We start from the raw sequence: 25,906 nt of genomic DNA, 5'->3' as shown, positions 1-25,906 counted from the left end.
CCTATCCCAAAGGTAAGCAGGGAAAACTCACAACTAGATACTTGCTGTCTTACTATCTATAGCTACACATACAATATTAATGGACATCCAAGGTATTTTACTGCATTGTACTTGACTAAAAACACAGAGATTGCTTCTGACTGAATGGTAATGGAAAATTGAAGATATTAACATAAATGTAGTTCAGCAAGATCAGACTAAAAGTATCTCATCCCTTACAGTGTAAAAAACCAGACATTTTGAAATTATAAAGCAAGAACGTAACAGTATTTTCTGCCCTTCCAGCCTCCAACAAACTGTGTCTTAGGGAAACAAGATCAAATTACTTAAACCAGTATGCATTACCAGAAGTCTGGTAACACATCAGAAACTTGATGTGAGTATTTGATATAAGTCTGTTAAATAGTTCAATATCTAAAATTACTGCTAGTGTTTAATTTATTAGAAAACTTCACTGAAAACAGCTTTCTCATAGTAATTTTAATCCCAAAAGCAGAATCTAAATGTCCCCAGGCTCTGAAGTTTGAACAGATCACCCTTTAAAATCTAGGAATGAAGTTTAAATTAACTCAGTTATGAGTTAACACAACCTTATTTTTAAAATGTACACATTTCACCTACATAAATAGCAATCTATGGATTTAGGTTTTGCATTTTTATTGGAATGACACTGCTGGAAAAGGAGCACTGAATCTCTCCCTGAATTAGATGAAACTAATTTTATTAATGTAAAGAAGCATGGAGGATCTATCTTACAAAACACTTACCTGAAGTATGTAGCAATACAGAGAATGACAACAAGCATTGGGTAATATATATAGAATCCATCTGCAATGAAGGACAGCACTCTCATGGATCCCATAATCTAAAAAAAAAAAAAAATCCACAGGAACAAGCTCTAAGTAGCTATATTCTACATAAACCCATGAAGATTGTGCCTTCTCACATAAATACACAATCCTTTACAGTAACTTGAACAAGGCTATATCACAGATCTTGAGAATAAGCAGATGTAAAAGCCACCTCCTGCACTCTGAGGTTTCTAAAATGCTAGATTCTGGCAAATCTGCCAGACTTTTTTCATCTGCTGTGAAAAGAGTCTCTAGACAACACAAAGAATCTAGTTACGAACAACAAAAGACATGAGATGTAGCCTGCCACAGAAACCAACTCTTCAATAAAACCAAACTCACTGGTTTACAGTAGAAGTTAAGATTGCTTCCCATCTACAGGGATGCCCTACATCCTAAAGCTAGTGCAAACTAAAACAGGAGTTGATATTACGAAATGGAGAACACTCTGAACTCTAAAGTATAATACTTTACTTTCTTAAGATAAAGAGGCAAAAAACCCCCAAAAAACTATTGATGACTTCTAAATATTAACAAACTCCTTGCCTATAACCAAGTAATTTTTTTCCTGTTGAAAAGATTTGAATATCTGAATTTTACTGTAAGATGCATTTGAAAATACTTTGCCTATTATCCAAACTGTATCCAAAGCTCAAACCCACATTTTCTTACTTACAGATGTATAAGCAGTTGGCTGAGTTTTTTTGTGAGAGATTGTTGCATCCATATGGGTCAAGCCCAGAAAGTTCAAGCACAATGGTGGAGTAAGACGGCAAAATAACCTGAACAAATGCAAGAGGCAACAGCCTTTAAAAGAGTTTCTTACACTACCAACAAGATCATAACTGGATCTATCATAGAATAATAATGTAGAACTCATTAGAAATTACACCCATAAATTACAAATTAAAGAATGCAAATGGAAGTTTTATGGATTATTTTCAATTCAGTATTTGCTAGAACATCTGCAAAACATATACCAAATACTCACATGCCACTGAAAAGGAGACTGTATGCATCTGTCTGATGATGTGAAGCTAAGTAATAATAGTTAAATACACGGATCCTGAAGACAGTAGAGTAAACACAGATGCTCAGGAAAAAGATGGTAAGGAAACAGGCCATCTAGGGGGAATAAAAGTACTGTAAAGTTGTTGAAATGTTGAACTTTATTAAAGATTTTAATGTGTTCAGCAGATAGCCTGTCATATGCAGAGACCATCTCCTGCATTAATTTTTAATTTTGAGATGTGAGAATACCATCTGAGACATGAGAGTACCAGCCCTGAGAAGAGTTTTTGGGAATTTTTCAGAACAATTTAAACTGGAAATGACAATTATAGCATTCTAGACAAAAGCTAACATAACTGACCCTAGAAACATTCTACTACTTCTTGTTAATGTAAATAACATGGCTGCAATTGCCTCAATAATTAATCTGACTGATCTGGCATTTCTTCCCACCACAAAAAAAGGCATAAACCTGAGCATTTTCAAATCAGCCTTTCCTAAGTATACTGGAATCTTTCAGCTCTGTATCTTTATTGATAAATTTGTGCACACATATACTAGCCACACCCATGGCTAGATTCCTGGTCATCCTCAAATTCCTGTTTAGGAAACTGAGGTCACACACATGGATGATTAGAAAGTTTAATTAATACCTATGCTCCAAGGTAGTGTTTCAGAAACTTCTATACCTATGATATTCAGGCAAGCTGGGTCATGCCTTCACCTGGTATTGGAGAGTTTTACCAAGTGGCAAAAGGCAGACTTCCTCCACAGAAACAAAGTTTGTTACCATATTATTTAGAGACATTCTAAAGTTGACAGATTATTTACAGATTCATTTTTAAATCTAAGCTATCTACTGCTGTTACAACAATCATTGATCTGAAAATACTTTTTTCAAGTGATTATTTCCAACTTACCTCTATGTATATGTAATTATATGTCTTTTCTGCCAGCTGTATGAAAACCGCAAATAGCGACAGAACTGGTTTTGTGCTGAAAAATGTGCACTCTGACCACACAACAATTACAGAAAACGTGGCCAACACAACTGCAAGCACTCTGTAAAACCATGGTCGGAGAAGGCATTCCCAGTACCACTCTGGAAAAAACAAACACACTTACATATCTGGAACAGGCTAATGAAAGTTACACAAGCAAAAACAGAACTCCATCACAACAGCCTTCAAAGTTTGCTGTTGCTTTATTGCTACCTAATTTGTAAATAAAACAGAGGTTTATGGCCAAGAGCATAAATTAGCATCTGATAGCTATCCATTACATAAATGCATTAATATTGCAGACATGCATCACTCTGCTGCAGCTGAACGTAAAACACTTGGTTGTTTTTACATAATGGTATCAGTTCTTAACATATTAAAAATCTGCATGACAGCACTTACCAACCGTTGGTGTGTAGAAATACTGAATAATTTTATTTTCTGGTTCCTGGGAATGAAAGGTATGAACAAACTGTCGAGTTGCACTGCTTTCATTTTTTGCCACATCTTCCAGGTAAAATGCTTGCTCTAGAAGAATTTGCCACTGGACCTGTGTACGACGATGTCTCTGCACTGAATAGATTACCTACAATAAATTGCAAGAAATTGGGGTTACAAGGTACCTGTTTCAAAAACGGCAGAAAATCCTTTCAAAATCCCTTGAAAATGTGTGCATTGCAGAACTGCAAAGACTGTATCTTCAAAAAAGCAGGTAGTTAATTCTTTGAATACATAAAGCATAGAGGTACTACATACATGATTACCGAGTTTTGCAGCTCTTTCATCACAAACCATCTGTAGCAGTTAAATCCTACTTTTACCAACCTACCATTTTATTTTTGCATCTCAGTAAATATCAAGCTTTTACTATAATTTCATTTTCAGAATGCACTGTCAATCGACCACTACAAGGTTTATTCACAGACAGCTATAATGCTATCAAGATATAACACAAGAAGAACACTTTTTACACATTCAGAATTTTGATAGTTTGGGATATTAAATGTCTGTGCTTTCTTCCACCAAAAGAAGTTTCTGTTAAGTAGCTTAAATCCACTATACTCTACAATCCAGATGAAGTGCATTCAAAAATCTTATGCATTACCATAAGTGATGCATTCTCCCATCTATTAATATACCTGCTTGTGAAGTTTGGCCAAACTTTTTTCACTGGGATAACTGTTTTGTCTTTCATCAAAATCTTCATAATCATCCATGTTCCTACCCATTCTTTCCTGGTACTCAGTAGGGCACTGGAAGGAAAAGGGAAAATTAACTGGGTGACAAAAGCAAGCTGGCTTTCTTAATTATTTGTAAAACTTCAGGGCATTTCATGCAACTGAAAATCTCATTCTAAGCATACATTTTTCTCTCTTTCTACAACACTATGTCAAAATACATCAGATAATTACATACATCATAAGAAAGTATTTCACAAAGAATTTCTACTCAGTCTCAACAGAAACTCAGAAGACGTCTGTGGGAGTCCAGGGTTTTTCCCTGGCTCCTTTGGGGGTGCAAAAACCCTCTTGGCAGACCCCTCAGAGACCCCTGAGTGCTGCCCAGGAGCTGCAGGGGCTGGATTTGGCTCCTTGGGAGAATCTGCCCACATTGAGAGAAGAGACACAGAAAATAATGATGAGTAGAGTGTAAATTAGAATGTTAGAACGTAGATAAATAGGTTTTCTTGAATGTTTATGATAAGGGACACGTGGCCAAGATGGAGAATTTGGCGGGTGGACACCTTTTCCTCCTTCTTCTCCATGTCATCCATGTTGGGTGACACGTTGGCACTCTTGGATTGGTTGGGGTCAGGGCTGGATAATTTAATAAAATTGTATTGTATTGGTAAAATTTTGTAAATATGTAATACGTAGTACTAACTATATAAGATAAGCCCTGCCTTCACCAGGCAGATTCCACCACGGATGCCAGGCTGAGCAGACCCTGCTGGCCAGGTAAAAGGTCCCAGAGATAAGAAATAATAAACAGTCCTTGGGAAAAGAGAAAACTGTCTCCGGCAATCTCTCTTTGGCTGCTTCAGAGAAAACCAGGGTTGGAACCACCTTTGTGTCCCTCTGGGGTGATCTCGGGGAAAAGGAGAAACCCCAGACTGGGACACCTGGCGTGCCTGGCTGGACAGTGACATCTGACATCTCTGGATGCGCTGCAGCCCACAAAGGTGGGTGCGGACCCCCAGAAGGGCAAGGTCAAGAAGACGCACAGAGATGGAGGAGACCCCCCCAGGCAGAGACATTTGGCACGGACCCTGGTGGATCCCTGCAGCCTGCAAAGGCAGGTACAGACCCCCAAAAGACAGAGCTTCAGAAGAGGCAAGCTGTTGAAAAGGACTGTGGAGGAGATTTATGGCCCTCTGCCAAGAAAAGCCGAGTTCCAGACGTGAGTCGGAGAGGAGGTGTCCCAGGAAGCCTCACTCCTGTGCACTGCTGGTCAGTTTCAGGAACCTCCAAATCGATTTTGGACAAATTGCTTTTGGGTAAGATGGTTCAGAATCAGACACATCATAGGATTCCCACCTAGCCATGAGCAGGGGGTGGGAGGTTTATGACTGGCTTGCCAGCAGCAGGTGGTTCAGCAAGGGCCTTGCCAGCAGCAAGGCTGGGGAAAAAATTAAGTTAGAAATATTTCCAAGTGAGTTACAGGACATACATTTTTACAATTTCACCCCTTCAGAAACCCTGACCCCAGAAGGCAGGAGGGCGCTGCAGGCGACTCCCTGGCCGTGGGGGACAGAACCACGGAAAAAATGCGGGCTCGGTGCCGCAGGGATGTCCAGGGAGAGGCAACCTGCGGGGACTGGGACGCAGAAGGACTGGACCATGCGGGCGGCTCTCAGCCCAAAGTGGGGAGGGAGAGGCAGCCTTCACACTGACCGGGACAAAAACAGGAAAAAAGTGCGGATTCGGTGCATTTAGCTGCAAGGGATGTTCAGGGAGGGGCAACCTGCGGCAATGGCCGGGACGCAGGAAAGCGAGAATTGTGAAAAGACACAGACAGACCTGTCTCCGGCTGTCAGAAATGCTGGGGGAGGAGATGAATGCCCTGTTTCAGGGAAACCTGAGATATTCACATTAGAACTGGCAGATTCTAATGGGGACATTTATGCTTTTTAAGTCAAAGGTGAAAAAATTAACAACTTTGAAGCAATTGCAGGCAGCTGCCCGGACAGAGCCGGACAGAGCAAACCCGGGCACAGCAGCGTGAGGTCACAGCCCAGGCTCACCGAGAGAGGGGGGGAGGCACAGCCACCCTGCTCCAGAGGCTCCAGCAGCACCCCCACTGCTCCCCCTGTGCCTGCACAGACCCAGTGCTGCAGACGGGAGGGGAATGGGGGGTGGAGAGAGGCCAAGAGCTGCTTTTTATCTATACTGTGGAGAACAAACAGAACAAGGGAACAGGACAAGAGAGTCAGTTTTATTTTCAGTTCTTGTATGTTAAACTAAAGGTGTTTTTATATTGTTGTTAAAAAGATGTTGAAACTTTAAGAATGGTGAAGGTATTTTAATAGTATTAGATATTTTAATAATTGAAGGTATAATAAGGTATTTTGTATTTTATTTGAATACACATCATCTATATTTAGTGATTTGTTATTGCTCAGATATGAGTGGACATTAAATGTCAACATTGAGTTTTAATTTTCCTATAGTTAATTGTTTTAGAGAAGCCAGTTTATAAGTATTTGCAATATTGTCAATATAAATCAATAGATTTTGAGTTGGATTTTAAAACTGAAATTTAATTTCTGTATTTAATGTTAAAAACACTGTAATAAGATTGTATGAATTCTATATCACAGAACGATTTTGTTTTCTGTTTCATTGTTTAATCTGAAATCTTTCAATATTTTAAGTAAGTTTTGGAAAGCCCCCAGATGTGTCCTTGAATCAAATGTATGAAGATAATCAGCTAAATAGTGAACTTAATGTTTCTTTGTTTTCCTTTTTATTAATTCTCTCTTTTATTTTGGCAGGTCTTTTGTGACCTGGCACTGTGCTGTCTTATGGTTTTGAATATTTTGCAGAATTCCAGAAAATTATTTGAGCTCCATTTTCAGAAAAAAAAAATTTAATGTTATGGTTTTCCTGAGTTGCTATCATAGAAGCACTGCAGTGTCTTGCCATGTTTAAAGTATCTTACTCTAAAGATGAATTTTAGAGAAAATGAGTTGCTAGAGGAGTTTGATTTATTTTTGAAATGTTTAATTGTAGCTTTGTTGTTAAGAGTTGTGTTGTTTTTTTTTCTTTAATAAGAAGATGTCAGGGAGTTCTCTTCCAATTAGAGTTTAGGCTCTGGCCAAGCCTTGATTCTAACTGAAAGAGAAATTGTGTAAACCCAGGTGTTTTCTGCATCAAAATAATATTCCAATCGTTTGGATTGACAATTTGACTTATCAATATAACAGCTGATGCTGACTTTGAAGTGAATTTGGTGTTCATTTTCCGGAGATGACCATCTAATTCCTCATGGATTCAAGGTTTGTCTGCTGTCTGCAGACCCTGAGGTGATGACACAGTTTTTTTTTAAATCGATAATTATCTAATCTTGTAAATGTATGTTTGTTGTTTAAAGCATTGTTAATTATTGTATTGTGTTTACTTGCAGAAGATTGTAAACTTTGGGTTTGTTTTTTTGTTAGATAATAGTTGAAATAATAGTTGAGGGAAAATTTTCCAGTTTTGATCAAAAATTTAGAGACAGAGAAAGTTGAAAAGCTTACAAAGTAAGCATTTGGGGGAAGGGTTCTGTTTGTGTCTCCACAGAGAGAGGACAGAGATGGTTGAAGCCTGCAGCAAGACTGGAACACCACAACATACAGCTTCAGTTGTCAAGGAGCAAATGACAGAAGTTCTTCAAGAACAACATGAAAAGGTTTTTACAAATTTCAAGAAGAAAAAGAATCCATCTAAAGGACAATGCTACGACTGTGGGGTTTTTGGACATTTTAGGAAAAATTGTCCTCAATCCACAAAGACTTCCAAGCTACCAGAACTTTACCCTAGATGTCGCAGAGGATGACATCTGGCAAGTGAATGTTATTCTCTGCTGGATGTGGACAGAAAACCATTGCCACTGCCAAAAAACACGAAGTGCAGGACCATCTTGTGCTACGACAGAAATGATGGCAGTGCAACAAGGAACAGCAACAACACCGGCACAGACAATACAGTTGGGGAATGTCAATCTGACTCCCTCAGCAGGGCGTTAGGGGACATCCCCTGTGACAGGGATTTGCTGCCCAGGAACGCAGTACATCCTGTCAGCTTCAAAAGTGACTTGTTTTTTTGAAGGAAGAATCTGCATCTATACCTACATGATTCAAAGCACCGTGCCGAAAGAGACAAGATTTTTTGATAATAGGCAGAGACCGGTGCAGCAATATATCCTACTGCTGTTTCAGCAGACTGCTTCGAAGAGCTGACAATTTTAGCAAGGGCTCTTCGACCCCCATTGACAATTCCACAAAATACTCAACTGGCAAAAGCGATAGCTCTGCCATCGCATCCATTGGAGCATCAAGCAATGCTGGTGATGGGCAAAGGGCATCCACACTACAATGACCATGTCGAAATACACACATTATGGTTGAAATACATAACCCGTGAACAGCAAACTATTACTTGTGACTTGATATACCATAACAGGAAAATAACCATCACAGGGATGGTGAACACTGGACGTGACACTGATTTCATATATTTTCTGAACTCGAGAATGGAACTTGATTGTACTTTTGGACCAAATCACAGGCATTGGAGGAAGTTCTGTATGCCTCCAAAGCGAAAATACAATGACATTCACAGGACCCGGACAGAAGACAGCTATCACTCGTGTAAAAGCCATTCACTGTATGGAGAAGAGATGTCCTTTCACAGTGGAACATGTACCTGACAATGGATTTTTAGTATGACTTACTGTGGCACTCGCCACTCCAAAATTGACATGGAAAACTGATATGCCTCGTTGGGTGGATCAGTGGGCCTTGGAAAAGAAGAAGTTGAGTGCATTGAAAACTTTGGTGCAAGAACAACTAGAAAAAGGACACATAAAACCGACAAACAACCCGTGGAATTTTCCAGTGTTTGTCATCCAAAAAAAGTCTTCTGGATCATGGAGATTGCTTCTCGACCTCAGAAAATTGAATGAAATAGTGGAGGAGATGGGACCTCTTCAGCAAGGACTTCCATCACTCATGATGATTCCCAGAAACTGGCCTCTTGTTATTATTGACCTCAAAGACTGTTTTTTCAGTGTTCCACTTCATGAAGACGATGCTCACCGGATGGCATTTTCTTTCCAAGTTTGAACAGAGAAGAGACAATGAAGAGGTATCATTGGGTTGTTTTACCCCAAGGCTTCAAGGACTTGCCAACAATTTGTCAATGGTATGTGGTGCAAACTTTGGCTCCAGCAAGACACAAATATCCCAAAGCAAGAATCATACACCAAATGGATGATTTGCTTATTGCTGCGTCAACAGACCAAGAACTGCAAGAAGTACGTGCTTGTGTAATCGAAGAAATACAAAAAACAGAACTCAAAGTCAGCACTTCAAAGATTCAAGAAATCGCACCCTGGAAATACCTTGGATGGAAAATTACCGAACAGACAATCAAATCTCAAAAACTAGAAATCAGCTCAAAAGTCAACAATCTCCAAGATCTCCAGCAACTCCTTGGAGAGATCAACTGGATGAGACCGATTTTTGGAATCACGAATGAAGACCTTTTATCTTTGTTCGATCTTCTGACAGGAGACGACAACATCAAATCTCTCAGGACTCTTACACCAGAAGCACAAGCAAACTTGCAAAAAGTTGCAGAAATGATACAGGACAGACAAGCACACCGATATGTGGACTCTTTACCATTCCATTTAGCAGTGTTGGGAGAAGAAACACAGCTATATGGTTTGATTTTTCAGTGGGACAAACACAAAAAAGACCCTCTTTTAATTATAGAATGGGTTTTCCTATCTTACCGATCTCCAAGGACAATTCTTACAGACTTAAAAATGACAGCACAGTGATAATAAAGGGAAGAACAAGGTTGATGACAATAATGGGCAAGGACTTTTCAATGAACAATGCGGCAGGGACCACAGATTTCTACAATACCAATGAATCAAAAAATGGATGAGGCAGCAGCTTGGCCTCAATCTCAACAAGTAACACCTTTGAACAGACAAATTCCTACAGAGACACACAGACCTGCAACAGCAGCTCAAGATACTTTAGTTGATTGGACAAATATTCGAATGGACTTGACAAGAAGCAGAGAATGTCCTGCAATTGGGACTGATGAAATAGCCATGCCAGTGAATTATGACCCACAAGGACAAACCCAAAGATGGCAAAAATTAAATCATGATTTAGTTAAAAATTTTATTAAGGCAATTAGAGATTATGGACTGGGATCTTCATATTTTAAACAGTTTTTAAAAGGTATTCTCAATGAACATGACTTGACTTCATGTGACATGAAATCTCTTGTGTCATTGATACTTACTGACACATAAGGACTTACGTGGGAGCACAGATGGAGAAGAGCTTTGAAGGAGCTGCAAAAGAAATACCAAGGTGGTGCTCATGCTAACCTCACCATGGCAGAATTAGCAGGAGACCCTCCTCACAATGATCCAGAACAACAAGCCGCCAAGATTCCAAGGGGAGTGTTGGCAGACATCAAAGAAAAAGGATGTGAACTTCTCTTCAAACAAGATTTAAAAGACTTAAGGACTGAGAGTGAAAAATGATTGTTTATATGCTGTTGTATCTTATTTTTTGTCAACTGTACTAGGTGAAAAAGAGGATTTACCAGTGATGCAGCCAAGGGAGAGTGTTTGGGAAAATTTAGCACGGACAGTGGGGTTGGAAACAATTTGTTTGAGGCATTCCAGGCAAAAAAGCCATTTTCAACATGTCTGGTGGGATTGGCAGTGAAAGAATGGCCCATTCCGGAGGGTATCCCTTCATGGGTGATGAGTTGTGACAACTCCTGTGAATGGATGGCATGTATGGGTTCAATTTCTCCCTGTGGCTGTTTTCAAACCAAAAGAATTAGAAATTTTTGGTTCAACAATGGATTTTGGAATTGTATGTGATGTCTTAGGGGTGAAAAAGAACCAAACAATGGATGTTACTCCGAATTAGAATGTATATGGCAATTATATTGTAGTCTCAAACAAACCATCCTTCCGAATTCTAGCACAGTTATTGTGCCTGGATGGTCTGTTTGACCTTTTTGATCTTTTACCTTTGTGAAAAGAAATTTTGAAAGTAGGTTTTTATATATTAGTGGAGCTTGTTACTATTCTCATTGTTTTGCCATGCATCATCCCATGCACTCGGCACGCCTTGAACAAAGCTGTGAAAAGGGCTCTGGACAAAACTGTGAAGGAGGTCTTTTTGGTGCAAACAGAGGAGGGAGATGTGGGAGTCCAGGGTTTTTCCCTAGCTCCTTTGGGGGTGCAAAAACCTCCCTGGCAGACCCCTCAGAGACCCCTGAGTGCTGCCCAGGAGCTGCAGGGGCTGGATTTGGCTCCTTGGGAGAATCTGCCCACATTGAGAGAAGAGACACAGAAAATAATGATGAGTAGAGTGTAAATTAGAATGTTAGAATGTAGATAAATAGGTTTTCTTGACTGTTTATGATAAGGGACACGTGGCCAAGATGGGAGAATTTGGGGGGTGGACACCTTTTCCTCCTTCTTCTCCATGTCATCCATGTTGGGTGACATGTTGGCACTCTTGGATTGGTTGGGGTCAGGGCTGGACCATTTAATAAAATTGTATTGTATTGGTAAAATTTTGTAAATATGTAATACGTAGTACTAACTATATAAGATAAGCCCTGCCTTCACCAGGCAGATTCCACCATGGATGCCAGGATGAGCAGACCCTGCTGGCCAGGCAAAAGGTCCCAGAGATAAGAAATAATAAACAGTCCTTGGGAAAAGAGAAAGCCATCTCCGGCAATCTCTCTTCGGCGGCTTCAGAGAAAACCAGGGTTTGAACCACACTTTGTGGCCCTCTGGGGTGATCTCGGGGAAAAGGAGAAACCCCAGACTGGGACAGATGTCAACTAGAGCTTTTATATGAAGAGCAAGAGAAAGTAATATACAAGTATTCTGTATGTGCAGGAAGCACCTCATCCTAACTGAATAATTATTGAAGATAAGCAGTAAGGTTGAAGATAAGCAATTGGTTACCTTTTTCAGTATTGTGTCAACACATTTCCTCAAGGGGTGGTTATATTTTATACTCTCACTTACTTTACGGACTTCCTGTTGAGAGAAAAAAGAACAGAGTAGTTTAACTATGCTAAGTTAAAAACGTCAATTAATAGATTTTTCATAGACCATAAATTTTAACTGGTCAAATAGAGTTGCAGCTCTCCCAACTGCAAAAGACCATCAAAGCCATCAAAAAAGCTATCAAAGCTTAAAAAAATACAGCTTCCTATAAGCCATAGCTTTACTAAGTATCTCCTTAAAAGTAAGCAAAGTATTCGTAAAGAACACAAGCATTTTTTTAAAGAAAGAACAGCAGTGTGCAACACAACTATACAAATGTGTGGAGGATTGGTTTCTATGTATGAAGGCTGAAATGGAAAATACTTTCTTGCTTAAGTTATAGAGGAAAAGGAGATAAAGATTTAAGTCCCACTGACTGACTCAGGGTACTGACCATGTCTCTAGGAAGCCTGTTCTAGTGTGAGACCATCCACTACCCTTGTGGTAAAGGAACTGCTTCCAGTCTGGATGCAGCTCTGAATCACCCCCATGCATCCTGTCACTGGCTACTAGGGAAAAGAGATCAATATCTCCCTCTGCAGGCATCTGAACAATGCTCTTAGCAATTTGCTTCAACTTTTGGTCAGCTCTGAAATGCTCAGAGAGCTGCACCAGATGACCTTTGTTGGTCCCTTTCACTGGAAATATTCTATCTGTTTTAAGTGCTGTCTGGTAAAAGAGGTTGTCATTGCTCATTTTCTAGTAAGTCTTATAGTTATGTCCCACTTAGACATAAGTTAGTTTTCAACTGTTCTAGCAGTTTCTTCAAAATACTATTACAGACTAATGAAGATTCTATTACTAATTCATACTGACACATAACACAAATTTCCTCCCTACCCTACAACAGTTCACATACATTATTCCAAGCCATGGTATCCCAGCAAAAGAACCAGTAATAGCTCTTCAAAGGGCAAGATTTTCATTCTGTTTTTGAACTACATTAGAGCCTACTGCACACTGACACTTTATAGTAGAGTCTAAGAAGAAACTTGGAAATAAAAAATCTATATATTCTCTTCTCAAAAAGCATGTAAGCATGGCACCACAATTTAGAAACTCTTCTCAAGATTCCAGAAATACAGAGCAGAGCTTAAAAGTGGTACACAATTTGAACACTAGTTCAACTAGTTCAGAAACATCTGTACACTGACTGTTCAAGCACCTTTAGAAGTGCCCTTTGTTAGTGACTAGTATTACTCCAAAAGGGTCAATAAAAGAATAGACTCAACAAATAATGTTACCAAGTTGCTATGATTTTTAAATTCTGCTTTGACTTTTGCACAGGATTGAATGTTATCAAGTGGCACATTATGATGTCTTAACAGTAAGTTCATGGCACAAGTGTCCAACACCAATGAAATCAGACACAACTAACAGCAGTCTTCATCTTTTTCTACAAGGAAAGCTAGTTACTTACCTCCATAATATCCTCTAAATTCTCCTCTGCATCTGCTTTTTCAGTCATCAGTTTGGCAGCTTTGAAGTAAGTCTTCATGAGTAGATAACCTCTCTTGGCTCCATTCCAGTGAGAACGAGGGATTTCCACCAAACCATAACCCAAAAGCAACACAAGAAGGAACAGACCCCATGTATTTGCAGCAGCTATTCCAATAGTCTGAAGCTGGTTCCTAAGGAAATAAAACAGTATAAAAATCCCAAACAAACAACATCCTCCTATCCTGCCTGTAAGAAAACAGCCTTGAATTATGGACATGTACCAGTATGGCTATGAAGTTTACACGAACAGACTGGTTCATCTAAATTTTTGCCTGGAGCCAGTCTGCTGCTTGGCCATATTTAAAGCTGCCACAGTTTTTCGGTATCTCTCATGTTCTGCCCACTATGAAGGGAAGATAAGAATTTGTTTGTTCTCAAAGAAACTAAAGCCATACATTCCCTTAAGAAACAACATGAACTTATCAAACTTACTTTGACAGTGAGGTCAAAATAGCATAATGGCAGCCACTGTAAAAAAACAGCCTCAGAACCCCGAATTTGTATTCAGAATATTGTGTTCAGAAATTTGTATTCAGATTTCTATTCCATCTGGCATGGAAGACTATAAGCAATTCATAAATGTCAATAATTTTAACTTTCCTTTTCATCTTTAAAGTCTACAGCATTCAGATGCACTACACAGGAAATACTGATTTTTTTGAAATACATTCTGAAAACACTGAAAGTTACTAACTTTGCAAATGTGTTTGTATGGAGAAAAAAGCACCATTGTAAATACAAGAGGATTCCTCTGCTGTACAAACCAAAATCAGAAAACCAAACCCCAAATCTCTATAAATATGCAAAAACTCCCCTTTCATACTTTCTAGCTTTCTAACTGCCTAGTAAAATATTATAATTAAAACTAGTTTTTTCAGAAAGACTTATTTCACCCACAGAAGAAAGTATCCATGACAATTCTGTAAGAATTCATAGAAGTTTTTACAACATTATTCTTACCATTGTAAATTGAAGTTTGGGTTTACAGCCACATATATAAGAAACGCTCCAAAAATTAGCAAGTAAGTGCCATAATAGATGGCATTCTCAATCAAAGCAGTTTTAATCTTTCCAGTGATGGAGAAACCTCCTGATCTAGCATATGACTGCATGAAAGGTAGCAGAATCCTAGGAGAAAAGGAAACAAAAGAAAACCCCATAAGTCAATCAAAAGAAAAAAAAAAAAAACAACAAACAAACCAAAAAAACCAAACAAAAACCCCACCAACTCCCACAAAAAAAATAATCTCCCAAACACCCAAACCACCAACCCCCCCGAAAAAGTACTTTAGCAGTGTCAGGTTACTGAGGCAGGGGTGTTAAAGTTTATGACTCCAAAGCTTCTAAGAAATTAGCTACTTAGATGTTTTTATTCTAGATGTACCTGTCTGATGGCAAACCTTAAACAAGCTGCAGATAAAAACAATACAGTTAGCTTTGCCATGAAAAAATCTATGATAAATAAGAATGAACTACCAACCCTGATATCCTTGAGTAAGTTACAAAAATAATTATTTGACCACAGGTTGGTCAGAAACCACACAAAGCATAGACAAACCAAAACCCCAGAGATAAATCTTTTTTCTGTAGCTGTATCTAAAACTTTATGCAATACAGCCGATAAGACCAACAGATTTACAATACTACTCAAAAATCACCCAAATTATTCATGAAATTATTTTGGTATCTTGTTGTCCAAAACCCATTTTTTTTCAGACAATTTATCCATAAACACCTACATGTTTAGTTTCAACTACAAAAGTGAACCAAGGGTAAATGGCTGCCACCTGAAATCTGCTTCCACAGAAGCAAGAAATAAAAGAATATGACTAAGTTAGTTCAGTAATTATTAAAGAAATTTCACTACTATAAAGTAACATACAATTTCATAGCTCTTTGCCATAGCGGTACACATTTTTAAAGAATGCCATGACTGTTAAGATGGTCTACTTAAAAACTATATCATAGTCTTTGCCATATTCTTTTGCCTTACTTACCATGTTAAAAACTGAGATGTCCAATATACAACACGCCAGAAAATTGGCATAATTCCATCAGGAATATAACTCCAGGGTTTGAAACATTTTTGCTTGCTGTTACAATGTAAAGAAGACTATTGTTAGTAGCAGACCCATAAGTATAAAAAGCATCTTCTATAAATTCCTATCTAGAAAAGCCTTTGAAAAGAACATAGAAGTAATATAATACTATTAGATTATCAACCATCTCCCAAATAAATAAACTGAATAATCACTTAGAAATATTTATCATTTTCCCAACCACGTATAATGTATTTGTACAGCACATCTTTCTCAGAGAAAAAAACAAACCAGAAGCCTGAAGACTGAAGAGGGACAATTCAATAAAGCATTTTAAGGTAACAGTTGTGAATTAAATAATTATCACTGAAAACCAAAAAAAAGAACACTTGTTTAGACAGAGAAGCATTAAATTTTGGTTGGTGCAGCAGGTTTGTAAAAAATAGCTGGGCACATCAAAATCTAGAGTACTTAGTCATACAACGAACGTATTAGTTGTTTCTTCTGCTACCCAACTGGATCAAGTCAGTTTTATATAAATTTTGACTCAGTAAGCCAATACTCTTCTGGCAGGTAGTGTTCACTATAGAAGACCAGAAAAGTCATATGAACCCTTTCAGGAAAAAAAAAAAAAACAAACCAAAACAAAACAAAAAAACCCCAAACAAACAAAAAACAAACAAACAAAAAGAAAAAGAAAAGGAAAAAAACCCCAAAAAACCAAAGGAAAAAGTGTCCACCTGCACTAAGGCAGTTTATTTTTTTCTACACACCTGTCTGGGTAATGAAGTAAGGCTGAGTCAAGGGGCAATAAAACCAGGTTAGATAGGATTACCTAATGAGAAATAATTGGTGTTTTCCAGAGTCCAACTAGTTAAGCCTGAGTTGTAAGTTTTTATGTGCACAGACTTAATATTTTCAAAACAATCAAGTCAAGATAGAATGACAGGTAGTATGACTAAAGGTTTCAGCACCTCTCCTATGAAAGGTGCTGAAACCTTTATGACAGGCTGAGAGAGTAAGGGTTGTTCACCCTGGAGAAGGTACCAGGACACCTTATAGCACCTTCCAGTACCTAAAGTGGGTTTACAAAAAGGAAGGAAATGGACTTTTTATATGGGCAAAGTGACAGGACAAAGGGCAATGGTTTTCATCTAAAGAGGGCAGGTTTAAATTAAAGACTAGGAAGAAATTCTTTACTGTGTGAGGTACTGGCAAGGTTACCCAGAGAACTGTGATGATCTATCTGTGGATGATACAACAGTGCCTGAAAAAGGCCCTTGGGATTTTGTGCCCTGCGACAACAGAACCTTTCATGAGAGATGTCCCCCCTCCCTGCCAAAACCCCTGTTATCATTTAGGATTTCTATTGGTTTTTAACTTTACCAGACGATTGGTACGTTTTTTCTTACCTAGAATCTTAAAGTAAATAGATAGTTTCTCAACTCATAATTTTACTGGTTAGAATTCCAATCCCTTTGAAACCGAAAAAGACCCCTTGCTATGCTATGTACCTGGATTTGCTAGTGAGAACCCTTCGGAGAAATAAACTGCCTTTGAACCTCTGCAGTAGGTCTCGGAGTCCCTGTCCCTTGCTAGCTTGTAGCTGGCACTCTGCTTCAGGAGCTCTAGCAGCCGGGAGCTAGATCCACCCTAGCCCCAGCAGCTACTCTACCCCTGACTGCTCAAGGCATGTTGGATGGGGCTCTGAGCAACCTCACCTAGTGGAAGCTGTCCCATCCCCTGGAAGAGGGCTGGAACTTGATGATCTTTAATGTCTCTTCCAACCCAAACCATTCTGTGATTATATGAAAAAAAGTTTGTCTGAAGCTATGGATAAATTAACAGGTTGCAGAATAGTTTTCAAAATGTGCATATAATTAAATAGGTTTAATTAACATCCACTGGATGGTTTAAAGTATAGATGCATTACTGTGTGACTGTCATTTCACCACCACTCTTCCAGGCACTGCTTTGGGGCAGCAAGACTGGCATTACTTTGCACAGTTATATCAGCTGACATATTAAATACTCTGATCATCTTACAGATAACTACACGGCACACATCAATAGCACAGGGAAACAGCCAGTGTAGGCTAATGAATGAGCAGCCACAGAAGAGCTTATGTTAGTTTATTTCTCCATGTTTAGGGATTACTTTCTTCCTGCCACAACTTGGAGGAATACAGCACATTTCAGATAACTACAATTGCCTTGTATATGTAATTGTAAGAGGCAATTAGATATACCCCTGACATGTAAGAGAAGCAGCTAATTTCATTCATATTGTAAAAATTAAAGGTATAAAATTAGATTTTCAGGTTTAAAGTCTTTAAGATTGTAAAGGGAAAGCATTCATCAAAGTCTCTCCTCATAACCAGGACTGTACAAAAAACTTAGTCCTATTTCTCTAACAAAAAAAAAAAAAAAAAAGGAAATCTAGCGACACAAAAAAATAATATTTGGGTAATCAGCTAGAACTACTACATAATTACTCTGTAATTTCTCCCAGCAGATGAAGATCCACTTTTCATCACCTTTTCCCTTTACTGTCCTTTATATTTACAAACTTCAAATTTTACATGACAGAGATAGGACTTATTTAACAGTGTTAAAACCACAATATGCTCCTATCAATTAAAAAAATAAAATCTAAAATTCAGTCTGAAGAAAAAACATGTAGCTCATACCTTGGAGCAAGGGTAACGTAAGAGCCATTGCTTTCTGCAGGACTGGAGTTAGCCGCAAGTTTGCATCGATTATAAATAGTCTAAAAGATAATTTATTTTATATCAGTGACCAAAGAGGTTTAAAAGTAGTAAGTCCTATTTTGAAGACATTTCCTGTACTCCAGGTTTACATCTGGAATTAATTATTCCAATAAACATTCAAATCAACATGACATCAGCAGTCAAGTAAGTAAAATACTTAAAGTGTCCTTATGCTGCCTAAACAGATTTAAAAATTGTTACAATGAAATTTTAAATGTTTCAAATAGAGTCGTTACCTGATGAGACCAACAAGAAGTAAAATTATAAACACAAGTAAATTAGGAATACAAGACATGATCATGCTTAATTTATTAAGACACTACATGGAAGGTACATTTGGTGTTTCTAAGAGATGGTCTTCTGCAAACATTAGTTTAGAGAAGCACACACACCTTTGATGCAATTAAGCAGGAAGTCCTGCACATTTCTTACCGTACTGACATCCAGAGGCAGTATGAATACAATCAGGAAGCAGAGATACCAAGCCAATAACGTTGCTATGATCACCAGCCTATGCTGTTTCTTGAAGTCTCCATACCGGTGAAGGAGGAACAAGGCCAGGAAAAAGACAAACACTATCTCGAGGCCCAACGCTGCTCCACTCATTGTTAAACGCTGGCTCCAGCCACACCACACTCACTTGGGAAAGCAGATCAGAACTGCAAAACAAAAAGACATTTAATTAAAATCTCTGGAAGATATTTACACAGAAGAATTGTTCAATAGACAATTTAAAATATATGAACAAATTTTCCATAATTCACGTGACCAAGATTCTTATTAGATAAAACCAATGATTTTCACCAAGGTGCCCTAAAATCCTCTGAAGAAATCAAAATACATCATTCCAATGCTGTCATTTTCGGCAATGCATTAGGATAACTCCTGTTTATCATCTCGATATACAATAGATCCAAGAGGCAAACAGCAAATCTCTGTCCTTAAACAGACTACTAGCCCAACTTTAGGTCCAGCACAAATTTCAAGATGAAATTTGTATTCTGCTGGCTTTTTTCTCCTTTTAGAAGTAATCAATTAGTTTTAATAAGGGTTAAATGTTTAAATTAAATGTTTCTGGATAGCTAATGAACAACTTTTTTAATGGAGCGAACCTCAAATACATATTTAAAGTCTGTACCTAAGAGTTAATAGAGCATAAAAATACAGCAAGCTATGTTAGTTTACTTGTAATGCACCTCTTTTAGGTCTGAAATTTCAAGAATTTTAATTCACCTTCCTACTCCTGCTGTGTTATTTTAGAGAAACAAGGGTCTCAATTCATTTGGTGTAGTTTGCCACGACGTATTTTTGCTTTGCTCGTCCTTCTGTGTTTAGTTACTCTATTACCATCAGGACTGCTCTAAGAAAGTTCATACAGCTTCACACAGACAAGCTATTATGCAAAGGGACAGTGAGCTGCACAAATCCAGAAAATTTCACTAATTTGTTATATTTTTATTTAAACTGCTTCAGACCTTTTTAATAAGCATCATTTTAGCACAGGTATTTTATGTATTATTAAAAAAAAAAAGTTTATTACTGCTGCCTGTCTGACTTGTCTCTCTATCAAGGTTAACATTTAGCTGGTTTGATTTAGTGAAAAAGTTTTTGCTATGGCTTTGCTGCTAAGACTTCCAGTATTTCCACTTTTCTAGAGATTTAAAAGAAATGCTATTATTGAAATTTCCCTCTACTTACTTTTAGACCCCTTTAGAACTTGACAAAGTGAGCCACTTCTTTTACTAATTTCTCAGTAAACTGCTTAAGCAGATCTGTTATGCTTGAGTGCATTAAGCAGTAAAAACTCTTATTTACACTAAAAAACCTCTAAAGTTTGTGATCCCATTACTACCTTAAGAACAGAGAGGAACAATTATTCTTTGACTTTTTTCGCCAACAAAATTTGTTTCTCCCCATTTTCTGCTCTCAGATTTGAACTGCAAACAGTAAGAGCAGTCTGTTCACTCCGTACTGACTGTGACACACAGAGCATTCTGTATTCTGAAAATAACTCGTGTTACCTTCCTGTTTCTAGTCAAAGATACACACACTTCTTCTTTTCTGCCTTTCATCAAGCATGTTTATCAAACTATCAACACTTCCATTAGGACAAACCATCACCTTACTATCTGTATGTATCCTATTTTAGATAGATCATTTGTACATTAAAAACTCAGGATATCCCACCCATTTCTCAACCACTTATTCCAAGAAAGCCCCTGACTGCTCTATTGCACTATTCTTGTTTCCTTTGAGAAGTCTTTTATATTTACAGTATAGCAGCAAATTCCACAGAAGTACAAAAAACAAAACAATTATGTATCAGCTTCATTAAGGCACTGCTATCTGGCATGCAGCTTTTCATGCCCATTACAGCCACACCTTTTGCTATGTAAACAAAAAAATTATACAGCACACACTTCATTAGTCACAAAGTTTTATTACAGTCACACCTAAAAAGCTTCTACCAAAACAGAAGGTAAAAAGTTTTTGTGCAAGACGCTGCACTCAGTTATTATCATGAGGGTACTTCCAGAAGTATTATAAAAATGTATTGCATATGCTAAATTGAAGAGGGAATTGATTCCTACCACAACTTAACTTACTTTCAAAGACAAAAGTTACTTTGCAATTATCGGTAAAATACATCTTTATGTTCTTACCTGGTTCCTATTTTAATCTCAAAACACAAAAAGAAAGGCCTGTTTTTCCAAAACACTAAAGCTAAAACCAGAATTATTTTGAATTAATGTATACATATTTTCAAAACAACAATTTAAAGTTTTTAGATAGAAACCATTTAAAATCAGCTCTCCACACAGAAAGATTAAATGGAAGAAAATCCACAAAGTGAGAAATTCAATGCCTGAGAGGAGCTCTTCTGGTGAACTAAATCCAACCCAAGAGTGCAGACATATCTGCACCTGTGCTACTAGAATCATGCCTTAAAATGTATTACTGCAGCATATAAAGCCATGCCTTCCTGTGGAAAGCAGCATTTGCCACTGAAGTTGGTTGTTAGCTCAAAGAAAGGTAAGCTCCTTACCTATCACCTTGTTCCATCTCTTTGTTTAGACAGCTATCTCACCATTGGCATACACCTACCTGGTATCAGCTGGTTGAAATTCCAGAATCACTAAAAAAAATGTTGTCTTGAAATAACTACTTCAGATGAGCTCTCTAGTACTATACAACCTTAAATGGCTTAAAAGATGCTCCTATTAAATAAATGACAAAGTAACAAGAGCCCTCACCATGAATGGAGAAGTATTTATTGGCAAACTCAGCTTCTGAACAACCAGGCAATTACAGATTAATACAATAAGATTAAAAGCTGAAATACTGGCACAGGAAGCACAACTTAACCAATAAAATACAAGAACATGCTCTTGTGTTAGCTTATGATTTACCTGCTTCTTTTCAGACACAGAAAAAATCAGTTAAAATTTTTTATTTATCCAGCTACTAACACTACATGCATTATAAAAAGCTCAGTTCAGCCTTAATTCCCTTTATATGATAGATTTCCTACTATCAACAGTATTAAATTACCCTGCCAACCTAAGAGTAACTGCTCTCATGACATCTACATTACAAATGAACTAACTCCTCTGCCCAGTACAGAAATCTCAAGTTACTAAATGAAACAGCAGAGAATGAAAAACCCCACACTTTCTTAGAGCTTTAATACAGCAGCAAATTTAACAAAGACACTCTAACATTATATTCTTAAACAAGGTCTAGAAGGAGCTAAGCATATCTGTGAAGGATTCCCCCAGTCTCCCAGCAAGTGCCTGAGGAGGCCTGAACAGAGGGTAAACTCTGTTCCACACGCCTCACTAAAAAGTATAAATAGGAATAGGATATTTCCTTCACAAATTCAGCTTTATTAATGCCTCCAAGTTCTCTCCCTCCAGGAAACATAACACTACTTCTCTATCTTGTATTTCTGTGGTTCATTGCTCCTGCTACACACAGGCAGAAAACTCTGCTCGGCTGTAGCCGTTTCCCCCTCACATGTTTTCAAATCCTTTAAGATATTTTGATTTACACTACCACTTTCAGAATCTGTAAACTTCTCCTAGTTTTGTGCCTTCAATAGTTTTAACCATCATACTATTTCATTAGGGAAACTGAAAACTGTTAAAAGTATTTGACAAGGGAATGGCCTCCTTAGTCACAACAGTGGCACTTCTCAGTTTTCTTTCCCAAGTAAAAACATCCTAAGAGCAGAATCAAAGTCCTACTAAGCAATATATAAGATTATAAACTGATCCGCTTATATACAGCAGGTCTATCAGTCATTAATGAAATAGATTAGATTACTTCAACTATTTGTCCTTGACAAATTGATGCTGTCTTTTACTCACTTATTATACTATATACTTACAAATAGTTTTAGCGCCAGAATTTTTTTTTCCAGGAATTCAAAAAGAAGAGGAGTCTGCCAATCTGCAAGCTCTGTCTGTCCCTCAAACACTATTAATAAAGACAGCTACCATGCTTCTGGTTTTCCTGTCTGTCATAACACTTCCAGAATACTAAATACTTTTTTTTCCTTGTTCTTCAAGCATTCTCAGGTAGAGACAAAAAAAAAAAAAAAAGCAAAAAAAAAAAAAGCAAAAAAAAAAGCTGCATTTCTAGACATTTTGGATATTTCAGTTGAAGCACCGAGAAACCAAGCAGCTTTACTTCGTATTTTTAAAGATCAAAACCTGTCACCAAAAAAGTTGCCCAACTATGGAAGATCCCTTCCAGAGACAGTCAGGGACAGAACTGAGAGCTTTAGCATACAAAAAAACCTAAAAAAACCCCATCTGGGCAACAGCATCTCCCACTTCAAGCTGAATTCACAACTCACCTGCAAGTACAAAAGCTGCCATCTCCAGCAACATATCAGTGGCCTGTTCAATGATGACCTTCTGCCTTTCTGTCAGGAAACAATCTGCTAGTACTTACTGAGGTTCTACCAGCATATTTCACTTGACAAAAAACCCAGTGTTTGGTTTCTGAAGCCTGCCCTGCTCAGCAAAATTATGCTGCTAGGAATCATAAAGAAAGGCTTTACTCTACAGACATGCAGTAGTAGACTACAGCCTCGAGTACTGATAGAACTGCCCCACACCAAGAGCCCTTGGGACTTGCATCTTAAAACAACAAAATGGACTAACTTACATTTCAGAACTTATAAACAGAGAAGAACAAGTGGCAAACCAACAACACAGAAGTCCCTTCAGCCATTTTAATATCCCAGTCTGCATAGTGTGTTGAGGGGATTTATTTCAGGTTGGTTTCAGGTTTAGGGGAGGGGTAGCATCCTGGGTTTTGTTTGGTTGGTAGGTTTGGGTTTTTCTGTTTACTTTATTATTACACACTGGCCCTAAAAGCTTGGGGAAAATAGTAAGTATTTATAAACAGACAACAAAGAGCTTCTTTATTTCTGTACAGTGAGGAAGCTATCTAAAGAAAGAAAATTGCCACAAACTGCCCAAGAAAACCAACCAGAGAAATTATCTGATTGCACAATTTGAGAGAAACAACCTCTGAGATTAGTGAAGAAAGCAATTCACATGGCTTTGTTCTTCCAAGATATCAGTCAGTCTATATACTGACTGATACTTTATTAGTACCTGTCAGTTCAACTATTTCGCAATGAAGAAAAATTTTAAATTAAATAAATGTTTAACTGACAACAGATCGATCTTTAGCAAACAAGTTTTCTATCCTCTAATAATAATAAAAAAAAAAGCCATGCTGAGACCACTCAAAATAGCAGTACTCTCTGATTTTGCAGGAGACTAGGTTCCACTCAGTAGCACTAAATACAAGACAAACCCTTGACCAAGGAACATTAAGATTTTTGTGTTCAAATACAAGCAGAGACCAACAGTACAAAACCATGGCAAGCTCATTTGCTTTACATGGTGCTGCCTTGTACTTCACTACAGGATCACAGAATCATTAAGGTTGCAAAAGATCTCCAAGTCCAATTTTTAATAGATTAAGTACCACAGGGGCTGAAGTTTTCAAAGAGTTTAGGGAAGTATGCTGAAAATAACACATAGAAGAAAATAGCTCACTGATTGTAGGAACTGAAATAGAATCAAATACAACCACTGTACAGTTGCAAGCAGAATCTAAAAAAAGAATAGAAATCGCTATCTGGGCTACCAGACTAATGCACTCACACAAAGCAGGTGTCAGTAGGGCAGTCATATGACTGCTGCCCAACACTGCATTCAGGCAAACAGACTATTTGCCAGTTTCCAGAGTCTAAAAAACATTCGGATTTTCCGGAAAATCATCTCTCAATTTCCCATACATTAATAAAGAAGAGTGACATGATTCACAAAGAAAAAAGAGGCTGCAGAAAAGCTGAAATAAACTCAGCTTTTTCTTTTTTAAACCAAAATTTCACCTCTTTCTCATTTATTATATGCTTAAATAATCTTTGAACAACGGATCCATGACTTAAGTTAAAATCGGAAACGGTAAAAAACATTTTTTTAAGATTATATGAATGTTAACTTGAGTCATATCATTCTCTGTATGTGACCTGAAGTCGTGTACTGTTTGCCACGGGTTCCATTACCACCCTCAATTTTACAGGCATGTCTCTCCATCGTTATGCAGTAAACAAAGGACAGCATTTGCAAGCACTTAGTTCACTAAGAGCGGGGTTGTAGGGGTGTTCAGAATTAGTTCTCCATCCCCATCAATTTCAAAACAAGCACTTTGGGGAAAATAAACCACCGCAGTAAGACCTGCATTGCTGGAATTCCCGCGGGCTGTGAAACACGGCGTGAAAAGACTGCAGGATCTTTTTGACCAGGCATGGTGAGGGTCAGGACCGGCCGCACACGGGCAGTTTCAGTGTTCCCAGAGAAAACCTCCCGGGAGGAATCGTGCCAGCGGCGGGCGCGGCCTGTGCGGCACGGCAGCGAGCGCCAGGGACACGGAGCCCGCGCGGCCCCGCGATACCTGCCCGGGGCCCTGGCGGGAGGGAACACTCGGGATTCCAGCCTGGAAGCGAACCGACCGCCCGCACCCCGCGCTGCCCCGCGACCGCCCTTCCCGACGCGTCCTTGTCACAGGGGACGTGTCCGGGGGCTGCCGCTTCCCACCCGGCTCTCGTCCCCGCTCGAGAGAACCGGCCCGGCCGTGACTCGGCACTGCGGCCCCGCTCCGCCCGGCCCCGCGTCCCGCCCGCCGCCGCCGCCGCCTCACCACGGCCGAGCCGCCGCTCAGCGTCGCGTCCCCCGCGGGGCTCCGCCGCCCGCCATCCCGGCCGGCACCGGGCTCAGAGCGTGGCGCAGGGAGCGGCAGCCGCTCCCCGCTTCTTCCGCGTCGGAGCCGCCGCCATTCGCCGCCCGTCGCCGCCGGCCCGGCACGGCCCCGCCCCGGGGCGGGCACAGGGC

At 38.8% G+C, this 25,906-nt stretch overlaps 1 protein-coding gene across 2 annotated transcripts in view; it reads right to left on the bottom strand.

The window, feature by feature from the left end:
• Positions 1-25,903, bottom strand: part of LMBRD2 (LMBR1 domain containing 2) — a 34,823-nt gene extending 8,920 nt beyond the window's left edge. The window contains exons 1-13 of one of the 2 annotated variants that reach the window (XM_079330319.1): positions 25,716-25,903; positions 18,921-19,147; positions 18,408-18,487; positions 15,676-15,771; positions 14,639-14,806; positions 13,599-13,809; positions 12,095-12,169; positions 4,003-4,116; positions 3,266-3,449; positions 2,783-2,964; positions 1,843-1,976; positions 1,528-1,633; positions 768-865 (exon numbers count right to left, since the gene is read on the bottom strand). In XM_079330319.1, coding sequence (XP_079186445.1) covers positions 768-865; positions 1,528-1,633; positions 1,843-1,976; positions 2,783-2,964; positions 3,266-3,449; positions 4,003-4,116; positions 12,095-12,169; positions 13,599-13,809; positions 14,639-14,806; positions 15,676-15,771; positions 18,408-18,487; positions 18,921-19,094 — 1,622 coding nt within the window. In that variant the 5' untranslated portion in view covers positions 19,095-19,147; positions 25,716-25,903. Of the gene's footprint in view, positions 1-767; positions 866-1,527; positions 1,634-1,842; positions 1,977-2,782; positions 2,965-3,265; positions 3,450-4,002; positions 4,117-12,094; positions 12,170-13,598; positions 13,810-14,638; positions 14,807-15,675; positions 15,772-18,407; positions 18,488-18,920; positions 19,148-24,568; positions 24,593-25,715 lie in introns of those variants that run through there. The other variant, XM_079330320.1, reaches the window with a different exon arrangement.
• Between the last annotated feature and the right edge of the window lie 3 nt (positions 25,904-25,906).

This window comes from Erithacus rubecula (assembly GCF_903797595.1).
Source record: "Erithacus rubecula genome assembly, chromosome: Z".
Lineage (NCBI taxonomy): Eukaryota > Metazoa > Chordata > Aves > Passeriformes > Muscicapidae > Erithacus > Erithacus rubecula.
This window is presented reverse-complemented; position numbering and strand designations above follow the sequence as displayed.